The 18664-nt window shown below is 49.2% G+C and overlaps 8 protein-coding genes across 8 annotated transcripts; 3 read left to right on the forward strand and 5 right to left on the reverse strand.

Moving 5' to 3' along the window:
• The first annotated feature begins 6 nt into the window (after positions 1-6).
• On the forward strand, positions 7-2167 carry BDV14DRAFT_186166 (P1 family peptidase). The gene is made up of 5 exons (XM_073770768.1): positions 7-146; positions 200-384; positions 452-968; positions 1023-1111; positions 1167-2167. The coding sequence occupies exons 1-5, from the start codon at positions 17-19 to the stop codon at positions 1482-1484; spliced, it is 1239 nt and encodes a 412-aa protein (XP_073621697.1). The 5' UTR covers positions 7-16; the 3' UTR covers positions 1485-2167.
• Positions 1517-3397, reverse strand: BDV14DRAFT_207488 (sugar porter family MFS transporter; the record flags this gene model as incomplete). The annotated part of the gene is made up of 6 exons (XM_073775143.1): positions 1517-1846; positions 1908-2835; positions 2884-3037; positions 3087-3167; positions 3215-3323; positions 3369-3397. 6 exons carry the CDS (start codon positions 3395-3397, stop codon positions 1615-1617), a joined length of 1533 nt encoding a protein of 510 aa, XP_073621698.1. The 3' UTR covers positions 1517-1614.
• A 917-nt stretch (positions 3398-4314) lies between these two features.
• On the reverse strand, positions 4315-5424 carry BDV14DRAFT_206345 (ankyrin repeat-containing domain protein; the record flags this gene model as incomplete). Its single annotated transcript, XM_073774899.1, has 1 exon — positions 4315-5424. The coding sequence occupies one exon, from the start codon at positions 5422-5424 to the stop codon at positions 4315-4317; it is 1110 nt and encodes a 369-aa protein (XP_073621699.1).
• Positions 5425-5645: 221 nt separating this feature from the next.
• BDV14DRAFT_206346 (uncharacterized protein) lies at positions 5646-5913 on the forward strand (the record flags this gene model as incomplete). The annotated part of the gene is made up of 2 exons (XM_073774900.1): positions 5646-5711; positions 5770-5913. The coding sequence occupies 2 exons, from the start codon at positions 5646-5648 to the stop codon at positions 5911-5913; spliced, it is 210 nt and encodes a 69-aa protein (XP_073621700.1).
• Positions 5914-6615: 702 nt separating this feature from the next.
• On the forward strand, positions 6616-7321 carry BDV14DRAFT_207490 (uncharacterized protein; the record flags this gene model as incomplete). The annotated part of the gene is made up of 2 exons (XM_073775144.1): positions 6616-7169; positions 7226-7321. 2 exons carry the CDS (start codon positions 6616-6618, stop codon positions 7266-7268), a joined length of 597 nt encoding a protein of 198 aa, XP_073621701.1. The 3' UTR covers positions 7269-7321.
• A 115-nt stretch (positions 7322-7436) lies between these two features.
• On the reverse strand, positions 7437-8409 carry BDV14DRAFT_194336 (polysaccharide deacetylase family protein; the record flags this gene model as incomplete). Its single annotated transcript, XM_073771908.1, has 2 exons — positions 7437-7912; positions 7965-8409. 2 exons carry the CDS (start codon positions 8407-8409, stop codon positions 7437-7439), a joined length of 921 nt encoding a protein of 306 aa, XP_073621702.1.
• A 141-nt stretch (positions 8410-8550) lies between these two features.
• Positions 8551-12790, reverse strand: BDV14DRAFT_206349 (NACHT and TPR domain protein; the record flags this gene model as incomplete). Its single annotated transcript, XM_073774901.1, has 2 exons — positions 8551-12372; positions 12425-12790. The coding sequence occupies 2 exons, from the start codon at positions 12788-12790 to the stop codon at positions 8551-8553; spliced, it is 4188 nt and encodes a 1395-aa protein (XP_073621703.1).
• Positions 12791-14495: 1705 nt separating this feature from the next.
• BDV14DRAFT_194338 (transcription factor domain-containing protein) lies at positions 14496-15404 on the reverse strand (the record flags this gene model as incomplete). The annotated part of the gene is made up of 3 exons (XM_073771909.1): positions 14496-14846; positions 14883-15162; positions 15202-15404. The coding sequence occupies 3 exons, from the start codon at positions 15402-15404 to the stop codon at positions 14496-14498; spliced, it is 834 nt and encodes a 277-aa protein (XP_073621704.1).
• Between the last annotated feature and the right edge of the window lie 3260 nt (positions 15405-18664).

The raw sequence follows: 18664 nt of genomic DNA on the forward strand, positions 1-18664 counted from the left end.
CTTTACTTCAAAAACCATGACTGTAAGACACTTATCCACAGAACAACCCACCATGACGACCAATACCCGCCCCCGCATCCGAGATTTGGGCTACAGCCCTGGCAGATTTCAACCTGGGCCTAAGAATTCCATTCTTGATGTTCCCGGTACACACCCTCCATATAATCCCAACTCCAAACATAATCCTAACAAAGAAAAGGGGTAACAGTCGGCCAAATAACAATCCACCGCTCACCCTCCATCCACACAGGCCTAACAGTAATCCTTCCACGCGGCATAAAAGAAACACGTACAATGCCGTGCTACGCTGCTACGCATGATCTGAATGGAATGGGCGAGTTAACGGGGAGTCATGGGATTGCCGAGTGGGGGTTTACGAATTCGGTAGGTATCCCTTTCCCCAATAACATTTTCTTGAGGGGAAAGGTATGCTAATAGTGTTTTTGCGCAGCCAATCGCCCTAACAAACACAGTCTCCATAGGGAAAGTCTACGACGGGTTCTTCCTGCATAATTTCCAACAAGCGGCCGAGTCAGGCGAAGACGACATCACCGCCTCACGAAGAATGAATATCCCCGTCGTAGGCGAGACATATGACGGCCTCCTAAATGACATTGCTGCATCCGTAATAGACAAAGAAATTGTGGACGAAGCTATCAAAGCCTCTGAAACTCAAGACGAAGTATACGAGGGGAATTATGGAGGTGGAACAGCGATGAGATGTCATGGGTATAAAGGCGGGACGGGGACAGCTTCGCGTGTTATGAAAGGTGACAAAAGGGATTTCACGCTTGGTGTCATTGTGCAGGCGAATCATGGGCAGAGGGAGGATTTGAGGATTGGAAATGTTCCTGTTGGGGAATTGTTGAAGAGGGAAGATGCGGAGAAAAAGAGGGAGGAGGGTGAGAAAGGGGAGAGGAGTGATGAGAAGATGAAGTTACCTGCTGCGGGGAGGGCCGCGGAGGGGAGTACGTTTCCTCTCTGGCTCTGTCTGGGAGTTAAGACTAACGTATATTATCTAGGTATTATTGTCGTGATAATAACGGATGCCCCCCTCCTCCCGCACCAACTCCGACGCATCGCGCAGCATGCTGGTATGGGAATCACACAGGTACGTCCACACTATCCATCCATATCTCATCCCCTCCACTAACACTGTAACGCAGGTCGGCGGCCACAGCGCAGGCCGCAACTTCTCCGGCGAGATTTTCCTCGCGCTATCAACAGGAACATCACCAAACGAACTGGCCTCTGCCTCAAGCGGCTTCGAATACCTACCGCCGCTGGAGACGCAGAAGGTGGAGACTTTGAAGAACGAGACGATTGATTCGTTGTTCTATGCCACGTCCGAAGCCACGGAGGAGGCGATTCTCAATGCGCTCTGTAAGGCTGAGACGCTGAGGGGCTTTAAGGGGAGGGTTACGGAGGCGTTGCCTGTCGAGAGGGTTAGAGCGTTGCTGGGGAGATATATGGTTAGGGTTTAGCGCACTTGACCATGGACGGTGAGGTAAGTTGTGTATTATATGGTAACCATAATGGAATCAGAGCTAGTACATGGACAGATGTTTCTCAGATGCGTTGATAAAGATTGTCATCCGTGGGTTTTTGGACCGCTCACTGCCTAGCAGGCTGCTCAGTTGATGCCATCTCAATATCATCCCTACCGTCCTCGTTGATGTGTTGAAGCTTTTGCTCATGAAGCATAGCAGCACCTTTTTGAACATGACTGTCTCCACCAAACAGGGTATCCATTTCCTCAAGAGGAACCTTTTTCGTCTCTGGGATTAGGAACCAGACAAACACCGCGAGGAAGACGTTGCAGGTCATGAAGAAGAAAAAGGATTTCCTGGGAATATGTCAATTAGGCACAGCTGATGATGAAAAATCCAGACATTATGGTGACTTACAATCCCTCATTCTCATAAAACGTCGGAAAGAACTGCTGAAAGATGGTATTTGCAACGCCCTGCATCTGCGAACACATTCCCACAGCCTGTGCCCGTACATTCATCGGAAACACCTCGGCCGTGTAGATCCAAACAGTCGCGCCCCAAGACGGCTTATAGAAGAACGCAAACAGGAACATAAGGAATACAATCGCGATTCCGACAGGCTGAGTCTTTGCGCCCTCTGGTGTCTCTGGTGTCTCAAGCCCAACCAACGCGGTGATCAACATGCAGACTGCCATACCGACCGCACCGACGATAAGCAGGAACTTCCGACCGAACCGATCGACTGTCCAGGTTGCGTTGAGTGTGAAAATGATTCCGAATGTGGCGTTTAGCGCGTTGATCAAATTGATTGTGTCGCCGTCCTCCCAGATTTTCTGGTAGATGGTGCTGGAGTACGAGTTGAATGTTCCTTGGCCGGTGAGTTGCTGCCCGATGTTCATGATGAAAGTGAGGATTAGTCTCTTTCGAACACTGGCGTCTTTTAGTAGGGTCATATATGCCCTTCTTCCGCTGTCGAGTGCTTCCTTTTCGTACTGAATTGCTTCGCGGATTGAGGCGAGCTCGTTGTCAATTTCCTGGTCTGTGTCTCGGACTTGCTGTAGCACTTTGCGCGCGCCTTCGACGTCATTCTTTCGCTGAACGAGCCAGCGGGGTGACTCGGGCATAAAGGGGAGTTGAGACATAATGACGATGGGTAGAAGAAGCTGAAAGATAACAACCATCTTCCAGTCCCAGTCCCCGAGGCTTTCTCTATTCTTACCCGCAGCGTAATTCACCCAGTATGCGACGAAGGAGCCTACGCTGTAGAACATCTGCCAGAAGGCCATGACTAGCCCACGGATGTAGGAGGGTGTGACTTCACCTATATAAATTGGACCGGCAGCTTACAGAGTGTTAGCGAAGAGTCACTGAGGGTAAAAGTACAGCATACCAATAGCTAGAGCCTGTCCAGCACCAATGATAACACGACCGGCCATGAAGCACGGAACAGGGTCGTTTGGGGGAGGGAAACACTGCATGAAGGTGGCAATGACCGTAATGAAGCAGCCAATTCCCATAGCCCAACGCCGGCCCGCCCAGTCAGCCTGCCACTGTTAGATCGGAGTGTGGGTTGGAAAGTGAGAGTAGATTCACCAAGGGGCCAGCGAGAAACCATCCCGTGATGATACCGCCGATTGTATATACCGTATTTATTAGACCCAGCATATGGCTATTCTGCACAATTGTTAGGCTGGACAGTAAATCTACTGGAGGTTGCTTACTGGATTCTCAAAATAGGCGTGCCAGTTGTCGGAATTCTGGACGGAGTTGAAGACAGAAGCATCGTAGCCCATCAACACCATGCATCCGGCTGCTACCAGGCAGATGTACCTATGCCTGTCAGAATGGCGGTGGTTGGAGTGGAGAGTAACATACCAATTGTAGACCCTAGTTTTGTGGACCATCTTGTCGTGACTCGATTGAGATGTAAAAAAGCGAAGCCAGAAACGCGCTGGGCCAGGTGCTTGCTTTTGGCTAGCGGAGGGATATCTTTATCTTCCGAGGCAATGTCAACGTTTGCTATATTGTCGGTCCATATCTGAAGCCAGCCGTATAGTTCCTTCCTTCATTGGAGGACTATCCTGGACCAACAGCCACCAATACTCCACGGCGAGGATACTTGTGTTGGGAAAATAGCCTGAAGGGCTCTTATGAGCACTTGCAATTTATTGGCGGTTTTCGAATAGTAAACCAAAACATCCAGAAGGATTCAACCTCTTAATGGTCTTGCGGGTCCTGCAGAACACAATCCGTTGTACCCAGCGGCATACATCCGGCTAAATAGGCTAAATGGGAACCACGCTTGCTAACTATCATAAGGCCAAGAACAATTCAAGGACACTGTATATCTTGGTCTTGCAGAGGAGTCAAGCTGATTGGAGTCCTTTGAAGGTATAGCCGTGGGATCACGGATAAAGGGAGTCCAAGACTCTTGGCCGCTGCTGTCACTTGAGCCCTCGGCCCCGGCCAATTGCACCCAGCGAGCGTGATCCCAAGCGGAGGAGGCGGTGTCCAAGCACGCTCGAAGCGAAGCTGATGCGGGGTGATTGCTTCATTCTAAAAGCTCACATTGATCCACCGGCGGGTCAGGGACTGGGGCCGATAGCATGGAAATGCCAGCTTCACAATAAAGACCAACCTTGTTTAGTATCAAGAAAGAGTCCTCATGACACGTCTTCCTGAGCTAAGGACAATGCATAAAGACAGTATTTGCACAAGCATCGACGTAGCGACGAAATAACCGAGCAACAACCAGCCTGAGAATCATTCGAGCTCTCAAATTCCAGACCAAGTGCTCTCTGTGAGTCCATGTATTTTCACTTCATCCTCCTGTATCATGGGCTCGCAGGGTAACGTTACCCAGGCTAGGCACACTTTTAACCAAGGGATCCTCGTGGAGCGCGCCGTTGTCAAACAAAAGCTTGGTAACAGAGAAATGGCGGTTCTCGGAGGCTATCATGTGCGGCGTAAATCCTGCATTGCTTCTGCGATTTATGTCAGCCCCGGATGAGATGAGAAGCTGGACTATATCTTTATGTCCTCCTCGTGTCGCGTGATGTAGAGGAGTGCAGCCGCTTTGATCGATACCATTGACGGCCGCTCCTTTTTGCAACAGCCACCGAAGAACAGATGACTGGCCTGTCATCGCCGCATGCATGGTCGGTGTCCACCCATATTCGTCAGCTAGATTGACGTTTGCTCCGAGCTCAAGAAGAAGTATGCTTGTAGATGTATCTCCCAGTAGAATCGCTTCCATCAGTAGGGTCTTTCCCAAATCGTCGGCAGCATCCACATTGGCTCCATTTTTGATAAGTAAATTGACGATAAAGTTGGTTCCTGTGTTGACATCAATAATTTGCATGGTATTGCACCAATCGCGATACCTGGTAGAACTGTTGGCACTCGTTGCAGCGTCCTTTTGCCAGATAGTTGTGCACTTTTCGAGTCCACCGGCGGCCTTCAAGAGCGGTGTTTGTCCCGTAACATCGCGGACATTGACATCTGCACCGTGCTCGATCAATAATTTTATTACGTCCTCAAAAATATTCTGACAGGCTTCGAAGAGTGGTGTCCGCCCATTCTTGTTCCTCGTGTTCACATCAGCTCCGTTTTCAAGGAGCAGCCTCGCGATTTCATAGTAACTTCTTCTTGACGCACCGAAAAGCGCTGTTTCTCCCTCTATATTACGGGCGTCTACGACCGCTCCTCCCAAAATGAGCGATCTTATCACGGTTTCTCGGAAGATGATATCCCGGTCACTGATCACGTCCCGGGACCTTTCCGCTTGTAGAGGCTCCCTCGGCATCGGGACCACTAAACCTGTGGCGTACATAAGAGGTGTATGTCCTTGATTATCAGTGGCATTAATGTCGGCTCCATGCCTGACTAATGTTTCAAGGACAGGCCGATTCAAATCGAATGTGGACTCCATGAGTGGAGTACATCCATCCACAGCACTGGCATCGACTTCTGTATAGTTGTCAGAAAGCAAGTATGCTTTGTTCTGTTTGGTCAATGTTCGACCATGGATCGCCCAACCAAGTCAGTCGTCCCCACGTCATCGCTCTATCACAATATATATAATTCCGCTCTACCCTCGCTGGAACACCCCGAGGTGTCTACTTTGACTGCAAATAACCACTAGCATACAAAATGTTCCAAATTCTCCTCGGCCGCGGCGGCCAACAAGCCGGAGCTCTCGGACGCCGTCTGCGAACTGTACGTCCACCCTACCATTTCCCTCACAAGAAACTATACGGGTGCTCATATCTCGCAGAAACCAGCGGAAGGCCAAATCCCATACACTTCTCTCTACCGCCAAGGCGCAGCCTGGAGCGCCGGTGGCATTGGCGTTGGATCAACCTTGTTTGGAGTCTATCGGACTTTCCACTCTATGAGGGCTTTTAGGTATATTCGGTGATTGCGACTCGGCATGGGTTGGTTTTCTGGCGTTTATGGATTAAAAGCACTATCACCTCCCTGGAATTGAATAAAATGGTTTCCTATCATTATGATCACAGGATATGTCACAAGACTTTTCCTAGTCCGTAGATAACATGTCTAGACTCGTGGTGGCGAGACCTATAGCCAGGGATCCATGGGTCATAGCCACAGCTTTCCCCGGATTTTCTGAACTTAGTCTCACCCCGCTCTCTCAATCGCCAATATGACAGCCCAATGACACTGAGAGTGTTAATAATGTTACTTGATAGCAATGATGTGCCACCTTCCTCCTATAATATATTGTTCGTCTCTCCTTGCTTTCATTGAAGGAAGGGTCTTGTCGCACTTCGGCCGCCGTGATATACGTAGCGACAAGTCGTCACACGCTGATATCGCCATCATTGGACATGACTCCGCGATTAACGCACCCTTGGATCATATGTCGCTAATGTCTCGACTATCCTGGAAGAGAGAGCATAGACGTGGTACAGGTGACGTCAAACCACTGCTGTCCATGGACGAGTTGGCAGAATTCAGCTATATATCAGGCCAGAACTCGTGCTATTGCTTTGCTCTCGAACGGCTATCGGAAAGAGAACGTCAACCGGCAGAGACCTAGAAACTCACCATCCACACCAATAATCTCCAGACGTCAAGCCAGACTATCTACCTAGACAAAATGTCCTTCCTCCTCAAACACCGCCCAATCGTCCGAACCCTTCGAGCCCCCATCCTGACTCGTTCGACCATCCCCATTCGAACAATCTCCTCAACGCACTCCCTGTTCCCCGCCTCCCTAGACCCATCCCCCACCGACCCGCGCATCATAACAATCTTGGAAAGAACAATCCTCTCCCCCGAACGCGCAGAAACAACCTGTTCAGGCACCGACAACGCAGTGGGCACAAACATCCACTCCTACGACCCCTCTATAACAAACCCAGAATCCGAATTCGCGACGTTCGAAGAGGAAGTTCTCGTTGGGGAGAAAATGGGCGAGACGGATCCGCTTTTTATCTCTCCGGCGAATAGGGAGTTCAGTCGCCTCCTTGATCGGGAGTTAGATGGAAGGGCGGTTTTAAGTGATAAGGGGGATCGGTTGGGGGGCGAGGGGAGTGTGAGGGGGTGGTGTAAGAAGGGGAAGATGGTTAAGATTATGTCTGCTGGACAGGGAGGGGTTACGAGGGATGAGTTTGAGAGGTTGTGTCGGGGGTTGAAGAGGGTTCAGATGAGGTGTGTACCTTGTTCTTTACAATGCTGCTCTTTATGGTACTGATTTTCATGTATAGGCAGTCTATGCGGAAGAAGGGCGAGACTGCGGCCGCTGCTTGAACGATGGCTCTCCCGATCTACATGTGGTGACCCTGCTCCATGGACGATTGGATGATGATAAGTTTTGGTTCTTTGGATGTGTTTTATATTCGAAATCAATTTCTCTTTTTTCTCCTCTGGACCTCATACACCTTCACTTAGTCTCAAGAGAGCTGTATCATACCCTTCTCAATGCTTCTCCTGTCTGCCCTTCCATTGATTAGCACACTCCCCAAACGTAACAAACTCCACCCCCTCCCACCCCCCCAGCCAAATAATAACCCGTTCAACCATACCAATAACATGCGCCATACCCGACGTATCCGGATGAAGCACAAGCGGAAACACAAAATCGTGCAACTCCCCATCATCGCCCGTCTCATGATAAAGGAACTCAAATCTCGCTTTCCAGTTCTTCTCGATGACTTCGGGACTCACGAAGCCGTGGCTGTTACTCGCAGCAGGGAGGAACTGCATGGGTGTCATGTCTTCCATGTACCAGTTACATGGGATTTCGATTAGTGTACGCGATGTGATGGGGTTTGGAGGGAAAAGGGGGACCATCCATTCGCTTGCGGGGGTGGAGGGGGAGAAGTTTATTGGGTTGGGGGTTGAAGGTTGGGTTAAGTAGTATGGTTGGGAGTCGTGGTGGGTTAGGGATGTATCTATCTCCTTTATTAATATATTCACTTGCAAGAAAGTTAAGGGTGGAAGTACCGTAAAGAAACCCATGTTCCTCCAAACACTTCACCGTATGCTCCCTAAGCTGATAAAGCGGAGCCCTCCACCCCCTCGGCTTCTTCCCCGTCAAAACAGTCGCAAGTTCCACACAGCGCTCAATAACATCCCTCTCCTGACTCTCCGTCAACTGGCTTGCCCCCTCATGCGCATACCCATGACAACCAATCTCGGCACCAGAGTCCACAATAGCCTGCGTCTGCAAGGGAAAACTCTCCATCGAATGGCCCGGTATAAACCATGTTACGCGATCGGATATACCATGTTTTTTGAACAACCTCAACAGCCGCGGGACACCGACTTGGGCGGCGAAGTAGCCGCTGCTAAAGTCTGCTAGGGTGTTTGTGGGGGATGCGCCGGTGCCGAGGAAGCCGGAGACGGCGTCGAAGTCGATTGAGAGGAGGATTTGGATGGTACGGGGCATTTTATTTTTGTTTCTTGTTTAAGGGGGTGAGGTGAGGTTGAGTTGGAGTTCAGTTGGAGGGGGGAATTATTGGTGGTGAGATGGATTTGTGGGGGAGTGGGGATGATGTGATGACTTCAGGGCTATTCTCTGGTCACTGTGCTATATCTGCCAATCTCGCCGTAACTGACTCTTCCAGTCTTCAAACGACATAATCTCTCCATCATATAACATCTCGCCTGCTGCAAAATTCTTCGGCTGCTCTGGAATGTATATAAACTCCTTGACGTGCTTCGTGCTGCACCGCTTAACCCCCAGCTCCCCAGCCTCTAGCAGCTTGACGCAATCCGGGCAAAACGACGTGTCGTAGCAGATAGGACAGAGAGAGTATGTGTCCATAACTTGTGACTCCTTCCGACACAGACCATCGCAGCTCCAAGCAAATGCCTTATCAGGGTCGCCCTCTGCCGACAGCTTGCCGACCGCGTACGCAATAGAATGGACATTCTTCACGTCGCCCGCGGATATCAGCGCGCCGATCAACCCGACAAGACCGTAAATGTCATTCTCAGGGTCATCATCGGAAAGAATGTCGATGCCTCGTTTGACGGATGGTCTGAATTGGGCTCGGGCCTCTGCTTCCTGCCCGTTGAGACGGTAGTATACGCCCAGTGAGATGGCGCGAACACTGTCTAATGTCCAAATCACAGTGATGTTGGACTCTACCATATTTCGCTTTGCTAGCTTCTCAAGTCTCGCTCCTATGGCTTTTGCTTCTGGACTGCCGATACCTGCTTCGGCGGCATCGCAGAGGAGTTGCTTGGCCAGGTGGTAGGCTGCCTCCATTTTGGCAATCCCGATCAGACTCTCATCCTTGGAAGTTGCGTAGATGCTCAGGATTTGCTCCCATCGCTTGACTGCTCTTGGGGTGTCGCATAGATATTCGCTATACAGCCTGCCAATAGATAACTCGAGAATGGCGGAGCTCACGGTTTGCAGTTGGGTGCGAGCCGCCTTTGCGGCGGTCTTCCATGACTGGACCATGATGTCGAGATGGCCTGTGGCCATGGCCGCCGCCGCGGCAATGATAAAGAAATTGTTGCTAAGGTCTGGAGTGTCGAGGAGTGCTTGTGTTAACTTGGAGTGGTCTTTTCCTGGCACCGTCGACTCATCCAGTTGTACCAGCAACTCTATCACAGCGTCGTGGTCCTCATTCTCTCCATAGAATTTGAACATGGAATTGATGCACGTATTGCAAAACGGTATGGTGCTCTCATAAGCCTTCTTGATGCACTCAAAGCGCTTGTCTTCCTCGCCCAATTTTTGGTAGCATCCTGCCATCCGTTCGAGGACGGTATGGAGTGACGTTTTCAACGCAACCACCTCCTCGGGTTTGTCGTTAATACGTTTAGAGATGATTTTCGTCACCTCCTGGTCAAGGCTAATCGCTTTCTGCCATTCCTCTTGTTGGACAAAGGTTGTTGCAAGACCGGCTCTGATGAGCCACTCATCGGGCTCCAGTGTTAGAGCTGTGTTGAAGTGCTCGATTGCCTCCTCATAATGCCCGACGTCTCGCAGCGCCATTGCCAGTCGTCGATGCCATAGCGCGTGCTTCTCTGGGCCACCAAAGTTTGCAGCGTCAACGAGCTCGTCGGCTGTCGGATTGAAGATCTCATAAAAGTCCACCTCATTGCCCTTCTCAAGCCTCTGGTAACTCCATACTACAGCCGCAAGGGGTTGGACGAGCCAGGAGTTGTATTCACATAACCATTTTTTGATGCAGTACATGACTACTTTGCGGAACGTTGTAATCGGGATTTCTTCGGTATCGGCAATAAAATCTCGATCTTCCTGCGACAAGGCTTCTAGCACATCCCCAAGCCACCACTGCCGAACAGCCTTGACGCTGGCGTTGGTCGACACCCAGCTGCGGCGGCCAATCCACGTCGTCATAATCTCTTCTGATTGGAACATGGACAAAAGCATCTGCGCAATTTCAATTTTGTCCTCGTCACTGCACTCAGAAGGCGAGACGTCGTGGAGATGGTAGACCCAATTCTGCGCTGCGTGATTCAACAAATCTGCATCATCAACCGCCCGCTTTGCAAAGTCCTTATCCGTTAGGAGTCTTAGAAGAGACTTTAGTACATGGGCCTTTGCTTGTCGATAGCTCACTCCGGCCGCTACATGGTCATAGTCAGCAGCAACTGGACCTTCAGTTTCATCGCGAAAGAAGTCCCCAATTGACGCGTGAGAGAAGGTAATGGTGGTAGTTGTGCTGTCGGAACTGAACTCGGCAAAGTTGTCGACATCCTCAAATGCATCCTCGTCTTGCTGATCCTCATCATCAGAGGCGTCAAACAGATCTGGTCGAGTAGAGGTGTTTTGCAACTCCGAGGTGTTTAAGCCATCTTCGCGATCAAGGTTAAAGAAGGACGCAAACTGTCGCCGGAGTGACCCTTCCAGGTAGATCATGCCATCGCCGTCTGGAGACTTTAGTCTCAAGATTGCGTCCACTGTCCCAATTGTCAGAGGCTGCTGGGCAGTCGCCACCCAGACAAGGATTTCGTTCAGGTAATCGAGCTCTTCCTCTGTGGAGCTAGCAGAGAAGCTTGACAGCACATGGCGAAGAATTTCCTTGAGACCTCGTGGTGAATCCTCCAAGGCTTTTCGTATGCTACTTTCGCTTCGCTTCTTGACTAGTTCCTGCAGCATAAGGTTGACCCATAGGAACATCCCTTCTGCGCGGGAAGATAAAGTATCGACAATCTCCTGTCGCAACTTTGCGGAGGCGCGCTTGAGAATGACAGACTTGCGTATGCTAGCATGGATGTAAGAGTCAATGTCGTTGTGATTTTTCTGCGTTGTCACATGGATAGTTGGGACCTCAACCTCCAAGCCTTCAAAAAGTTGGTCGCTAATATGAGGTCGACCGACGACGGCGAGCTGTAGGCGAGACTGCCCACGATCGCTACTATAGAGATCTTTTGCTAGGCTCAGGAATATCTTCCGTTCCTCGTCCAATGCCTCGTCCAGTGCATCGAGCAGTATATATACACTGCTTTCCACGTTTGGCTTGCTGACGAAGTAGTCGAGAAATAGCAAACGCCAGGCGCTTTGGAGAGTGCTCAATCTTTCGTATTCCTCAATGGTGGCGAGATGCTTCTGGTAGACTGGATCGTTCTTGCTGATTTGATAGGCAAGATCGCGCAAGGCTTGGTGGAAGGAACGAGTGTCGGGGTTGTCGTCCTTGAAGAAGAAGTATCCGACTGACACTGACAACATGCTCTGTCCATGCTGTGGATGTTGGTCCCGAAGAAAGTTGATAATGTTCGTGGACAGGTATGACTTGCCTGCACCAGGGTTCCCAGACACGAAGATGATGGGGGTGTCTCTGCTCAACCATTGCTTGAATATGTCCTCCGTCCGTATCCAATCCCCTGTACCTGGAACGCGGGATTTGTTGATCTTGTCGTACCAATCTTGGGCAGAATCGGTCTTGGATGGCTTGAGAATCTTCTTAACCAACGATTGAAGTGACTTCTCGCGATCTTCGCTGCTCGCTTGCTTTCCCTCGTTGACCGAAACCATCAGCGTTCCTAGCTGGTCCTGGATCTGATCTACCTGCATGCTCATCTGATTCACCGTTATTCCTGTCTCCGTCACGGTCGCACTGGTGGTGTTGAGGGTTATCGAGACATCGTCTACTACCCTGCCAGTCCGTTTCGCTTCGGTCAATGTTTCTGCTCCGACAAGTTGTCCTTCGACTTGGGTCAATTTATCGAGCTTGCGCATCGCGCCCTGTATCGCGTCGTCGTTGCCTAAAAGGAAGTTCCGGGTAAATTTCAGCAGGCGGCCTCGTCGGATTGTTTTGGTTGACAGGGCGAACACATCGACAAGCGTAACGAGGATATCGCTGAGTTTGTCGCTCAAGTCGTCAGAGATGGCCTCGCGCCCGTACGCTTTCAGTCGAATGGTAAAGTCCTACAAGTTCAGACCGAGCCTCCTTGAGTCATTGCCAGAAAACAACTCGTACCTTCAAGGATTCCATCAGCTCGTGAATCGCGTCATAAGAAGCTGACACCCCCTTGGCAGCGGTCATCAAATATGTTACAGCGCCAAAGACAAGGCTGGTCGGGGGAAAGGCCATGGATGCAGCACCTGCAGTGAGATCCCCAAACAGCTGGATAGGGATCAGGGCTGCCTTCATCGCATCGAAGATGTAACTGCGCTTCTGCCGAAACTCGGCGAAGTTTTTGTTTCGGGCATCGATCTCGTTGGTGAGGTCATCGACATTCTGCAGCTTCTTCAGGAACTCCACGTCAAGAGCCTGGTCAGTTATCTGTTGATATTTATCGATCGAACGGGCATAAATGGCGGGGATCTGGTTAGGGCTGGCCATCGCGGGTCATGACCGTCGAAGGCGACAACAATGAGGGGGAAAGGGTGTTTATGTTGGCGACGAGGGGTAAATGGCCCCATTTTAGTCGATCAAATCGAATCGAATTAAATCAACTTTATCGACGGTCTTCAGCCGCAGCGGGGCAGACACAGAATGGGAAGATTTCCCGATGGCTGCATAATAGACATTACTGCTGTTGATATAGGTACTTCATCCTCCTTTCACCTCTGGCGTCACATAACCAGCTCCAATCTCCCTCCATTCCGAATTTTTCTTCCTCTGTCATCGCATGATAAACTTTTCCCCTGAAATCCATAATTACATAAATCCTGGCTAGAGGGTAGCATTGCAAACTAAGTAGCAGAGAAATATACTCAGTGCTCAGTGCCCATATAACTGAGACAACTTCATAACCATAAACGCCTGATCATCCTGTTCATCCTCCGACTCGTCCTCACTATCTTCGTCATCCGTATTCTCGTCACGACCAGCACTGCCATCATATATATCCCCCCCGCTCATCTGCTCATCACTCACAAGCCGACCCCCAACCCTAGAAAGATTCACCAAGAGTTCATCGCCAACGATCTCAGCCATCGTACTCGGGCGCACAGTAACATCTTCGTCGAGTCCCGCGTCAAGCAGAATCCGAATTATCTCGTCTCGGATCTCTCGGTGGTGGCAGCGCATTGCGACGCGGAGAACGCGGCGAGGGCATAGCTTGTTGGCTTGTTTAGGGTTGAAGCCTGGGTACTTTACCAGGCAGTCCAGACCTGAGTCCCAAAATAGCGTCTATGGTCCCAATTGTCAGAGGTTGCTGGGTAGTCGACACCCAGACAAGGATTTCGTTCAGGTACTCGAGTTCTTCCTCTGTTGAGCTAGCAGAGAAGGTTGATAGCACATGACGAAGAATCTTCTTGAGACCGCGCGGTGAATCCTCCAGGGCTTTTCGTATGCTACTTTCATTTCGCTTCTCGACTAGTTCCTGTAGCACAAGGTTGACCCAGAGAAACATCCCTTCAGCGCGGGAGGATAGAGTGTGCACAATCTGCCGTCGCAGCTTCGCGGAGGCGCGCTTCAGGATAACAGACTTGCGTATGCTGGCATGGATGTAGGAGTCAATCTCGTTATGATTCTTTAGCGTTGTCACATGGATAGTTGGGACTTCCACCTCCAAGCCCTCGAACAGTTGGTGGCTGATGTGAGGTCGACCGACGACGGCCAGCTGTAGGCGAGACTGTCCATGACCCGTGCTATAGAGATTCTTTTGGAGTTGGCTATGCCGGGATCTCCAGTGCAAGTCCAATTGGTCCTAGAAGAGCTCTGACGAGTTATGAATCAAAAGTCAATACCTACACGGTATTGAAGGTGTCCACCTCTTTGCCAGACTAATTCACTGCAACAGATCGCGAATTGAGAGTCTATGAACACCTGGAAAAAGTTGATTCTTCGCATCCGGGTCAGTCATTGATCCGCGAACTGTGTTATTAATTCGACCTCCAGGGCCCTGGCGGTACATATCGGTGCCTTGTGCTACAGCCGATGAATATGACCCTTCTCGAAATGATGAGAATGTGATGGTAGCAATAGAGTATGGCCACCGAATCTCCTTTCAATGGAGGGTCATTTGGAAGACTTGGTATTATTCGTGTTCATAGTAGCTCATCGGCAACGAGGAATGGGTTCCGCTAGTTACAGCTATCATTCAAAGGGCTATGATGATCACTTTTTTCTTCTTCAGAAGTACCCTCCAGACCGGAATCTTACTACTACCTTGTCCACTATTGCTTAGCTGCCACACTTCCCTCACAGTCGCGTACAGTGAGGCAATATTCCCAATACGATATGTAAGCATGTGCTCCCACCACTTCGTCCAGCCGGACCTGTCCTCGCCGACCGCCTCGCAGGACGCGATGAACCCCGGCCATAATATCGACGCGGCTTGGGTGTAGAAAATGCGGGAATTCTCCTGCTTGATGTTCTCAATGCATTGTAAATGTGTTAATACCCGTGAAGCGCGAAGTCGAATTTCCTCTGATGACGCCTTGTGCGCTTCCTGGCAGGTGTAAAAAGGTAGCATCAGGTGCGTGACACAGAAAATGTGGATTGCATCGTGGAAGGCTAAAATATGCAGCTTCATCACTTTCATTGTTGTGAAATCGGGGAGCTCGATGATGTTTTCTGCGGCGAGACTCCAGCTGTTGAGCTTGCTTAACAGGGTATATACCGCATCTTGTAAGCCGGCTGGTAGTTGGACGCCGGCGGATATGTAGTAGGACATAGACCGAAAAAGGGTCGCAGCAGCGCGGATGAACATGGCCAGGCATTTGGTTGTGCCATATGTGTATTGTAAACAGGTATCGTTGACGGTACTGGCTATTTTATACATAGATTCCTCTCGGCAATGCGACCGTTGAGGATCTGACGGCCAGGGCACGGGTGTGAGCTCGCAGTTCGTCGACAGTGAGAGAGTTGACTGGAGGTAGAAGATGGAAGTTAGGTATCGCTCAGCCGGTGATGTTTCTAAGGTTTCAGCTGGCCCATTTCGATTCCTTTGCTGGAATTGAGCTTGCAGAGCTCGGAAGGCAGCAAGATGGAGGGGGAACTCAGACATGGAACCGTGCATTATCTGGGTGACCGAGAGATCATATGTTAGAAAAGGTGAAAAGACTGCGAAAGATGTGAGGGGCCTACATCAATACTAATGAATGACAGGATAGCAGACATGGCTGCTTCCACAGACTCTGGGGAATCTAAGCCGTCGGTCAGAGCCAATCGGAGATACCTGTAGGCCATCATGCGACAGCCCCTTCCTATACTATCCATATCCGATGGCCTCTGTATTTCCACCGAAGATGGTGTTGATGTAGCTCCACGAGGAACTTCAACACCCCGGAGATGAAAGGCCGAGGTCGCCAAGATGGAGAAGAATATTGACCGTGTACCCCACGAAGCCGTCAAGGCTGAGCCAGTTGAGACCAAGTCCCAGGCCCCGGAGATTGCACGAGGCACATAGATGGAGCTGTAGAAGTTTCCTGTGTGAAGAACCGGCTGTAGCAGGTGTGTGACATGGCTGGTGTAGTGGTGGAATAGTCGAGCCGCGGATGGGTAGATCGGACTCCCAGAGAGCGCATCAGGAAGCACTTGAAACTGTGGATTGGCGAGACAAAAGGTCTCAAGAACGGGTGATAGTGATGTCGACAGAGGAGAAAACTCGCTTGAAAAATGGCTTATTGGCCGGCTGGGTTTCTCGATTGAAAGTGTGTCCATGAAATGATCACGAGCTTGGAAGATAGTAAAAGGACCCACAACTCGGTCAATGCCCGTCTCTGTCTGATCAATCCCTGCAAGTAGTTTTGATACCGTATGCATATCCCAGTGCCATGATGCAAATCCTAACAGGTGCGTTAAGACTAATCATACAGGTAAACGCGAACCGGGGAGGGATACTCAGCGCCGACATGGCCTTCTGCTTTACTGCATTTCCACGGACTATAGAAAAATTGTCCTCCGAAAATGAAGTATTGTTCTCAGTCCAGTGAAGAAGTAGACCATATCCGTCACAGTGATGACCCCCCTTGGTGCAGCGAATGCAGAGTGGGCGCGATAGATCGCATTTGACCTTTCGTCGACGACAAGTCCAGCAGCTGCACATCTCAGTACGGCTATTCGTCGAGTGGGGTGGGTACAGACCCTTGGAATGTCCTTGTTTTTGGAACAGGAGGCTTGCCGCCTCGGGGTCTCGGGATAGGACTGCAGCTCATAGTATGGAGGCTTGGAGGAAAATGGCGCTCGCATATCATGCCACGAAAAGCGTGTTAAACAAGTTAAAATTTAGTTAAGTAAGAGGGCTGGATTAAATATATAATTTAAGACCTTAAAAATAGTAAATTTCTAAAAATTGCGCCTGCAGCGCGTGCCTATAATATTTATTTAAATACCCTTTAAAGAAGACTTAATAGTTAATAATTTTAAGCAGAACTTTGTAACCACTAATATAGACTATCCCTATATTAAGAGCAGGTCTTAATAGGTTGGATAGTATTACTTGACATTTATAGAGCAGCCCCATGCCACTGCCAGGTCTATAAGATGGCAGAACTTATCCTAAACAAATCCTTAATAGTTAATTAACTATGTGATATCAGCCGTGGATCGCTATCATCGAGGTTGGGGCAGCTACAACTCGCGGCTGGCGAGGTTGTCAGCTGACCACCTCGAGGAAGGCGAGCCCGCTGGCTGACCAACTCGAGATAGGCGAGGACGGTGGCTAGAGCCACTGACCTCGGCGAGAGTGTAGATCCTCTCTCTTGTTATGGTAGATAAATAGCAGTAGAAAGCCCGTCTTACATGGATGGCAAGGCAGGCGGCAGTTAAGACTTCTGGCCTGCAACCTTGTTACCAGCAGGCCAATTCTAGCCCACAAAACAATGCAATTGACTTTATTACTATAAGTGTTATTACATCTAGTAGCATGTCTCTAGCCATCCTTGAAGAAGTTAAAGGGGCAGTATTGCCTGAGAGACCTAAGGAACAAAGGGAGACCACTTTAACAAGTAAGGGGCTTGTTAAAATAGGCAAATGTTGCTATACCCCTTGCACCCTCCCTACTATATAAAGGTTAGAAAGGAAGGGACTAGCATACTACAAGACCCTGCCAAGAGGAACCTGGCTCTAGTCTTACTGGCAAAGCCTAGTTAATTAAAGCAAGGATAATACTATATAAAAATACTGTCAAGGAAAGGGAGACTAGGAGATTTTAAGCTATTTCCTAATTCTTTATAAACCTATTAATAAAAAGACCTTAGCCAGAGTAACATGGCTAATTATTAAAACCACCCCATCCCTACCAACTCCTAGCAGCAATAACCCATGATGGAGACTGGCAGGAGAGCTATATTTAAGGCTCCCCCAGACCACTGGGCACCAGTATTTAGGAACCTTTAGCTGGCCATAGGACCAGGGGGTTAGATATATTACAATACCCAACTATTTGGCTAGTAAAATAACCAATTCCTTGCCTAATAAGGTTAATAAATGCTAATACTATAGCAAGCTGCTTAAAGTAGTTAAACCCCCCAATAAAATAGGAATTTACCTGCTAAGGGAACCATAAACCTAAATATAATAATAAATAACATGAGTGCCAGGCCATATTAAAAGGTGGGAGATCTAGAACCTATCCCTACCTACTTGGGAGTATTTAGTAATAATATAGCTAATTACTAGCTTTAGGATGCCAGATACTATTTTAAAGATAAGCATATCCTAGCTGGCAAGGACCCCAATAATCTTAAAAAGATTACTATTATAAAATAGTGCCTTATAGGCTTGGCCAAATGGCAAATATTGGCTTATAAGGAGCTTGTCTAAAATAGAAAGGCCACCACGTGGGACATGTATAAAGCCTTTAAGAACTGGATTTAAAAGAATTTCCAAGAATACCTTAATAAAAAGAAGTGGTATAAGAAATTTAAGAACTACTTGCAGGGTAACTTGTTAATCCAAAACTATACGGAGGTGTGCACCAAAAGTCTTCGCCGCGCTAGTAATGACGCTAGGAACACAGATGTACCACACCATCCACGTGCTAGTAAATTACTATGGCAACGAATGTTTTGATACATCATAAATCCTACCAACATTAAGGATTATCTATTAACCTCTTTGAGACCTAGTTTTGAAGCTATTCAGACCGCTATTTCATTAATCTTCATGATTTATATAGTGTTTTAAAGTGCGGATCTTCCTTATTCTCTTGCGAAACGTGCCTGCCTTCCTCCCTCCCTCGCCGCCTTGCTGCTAAAGATCCTTTATAATGCCCTGCAAGCAGTACCATCCTCTAGAAACCCGAGTTCAGGTGCTTACATTATG

The sequence above is a fragment of the Aspergillus stella-maris genome (assembly GCF_047715825.1).
Source record: "Aspergillus stella-maris strain CBS 113639 unplaced genomic scaffold BDV14scaffold_137, whole genome shotgun sequence".
In the NCBI taxonomy this organism is placed as follows: Eukaryota; Fungi; Ascomycota; class Eurotiomycetes; order Eurotiales; family Aspergillaceae; genus Aspergillus; species Aspergillus stella-maris.

Excerpts from the sequence above, each read along its gene's own strand:
- BDV14DRAFT_186166 (XM_073770768.1), top strand. The coding sequence starts at position 17 with ATGACTGTAAGACACTTATCCACAGAACAACCCACCATGACGACCAAT. Across the intron at positions 147-199 it reads TTCCATTCTTGATGTTCCCG|GGGTAACAGTCGGCCAAATA; the intron begins GTACACACCCTC and ends AACAAAGAAAAG. Across the intron at positions 969-1,022 it reads GGGGAGGGCCGCGGAGGGGA|GTATTATTGTCGTGATAATA; the intron begins GTACGTTTCCTC and ends TATATTATCTAG.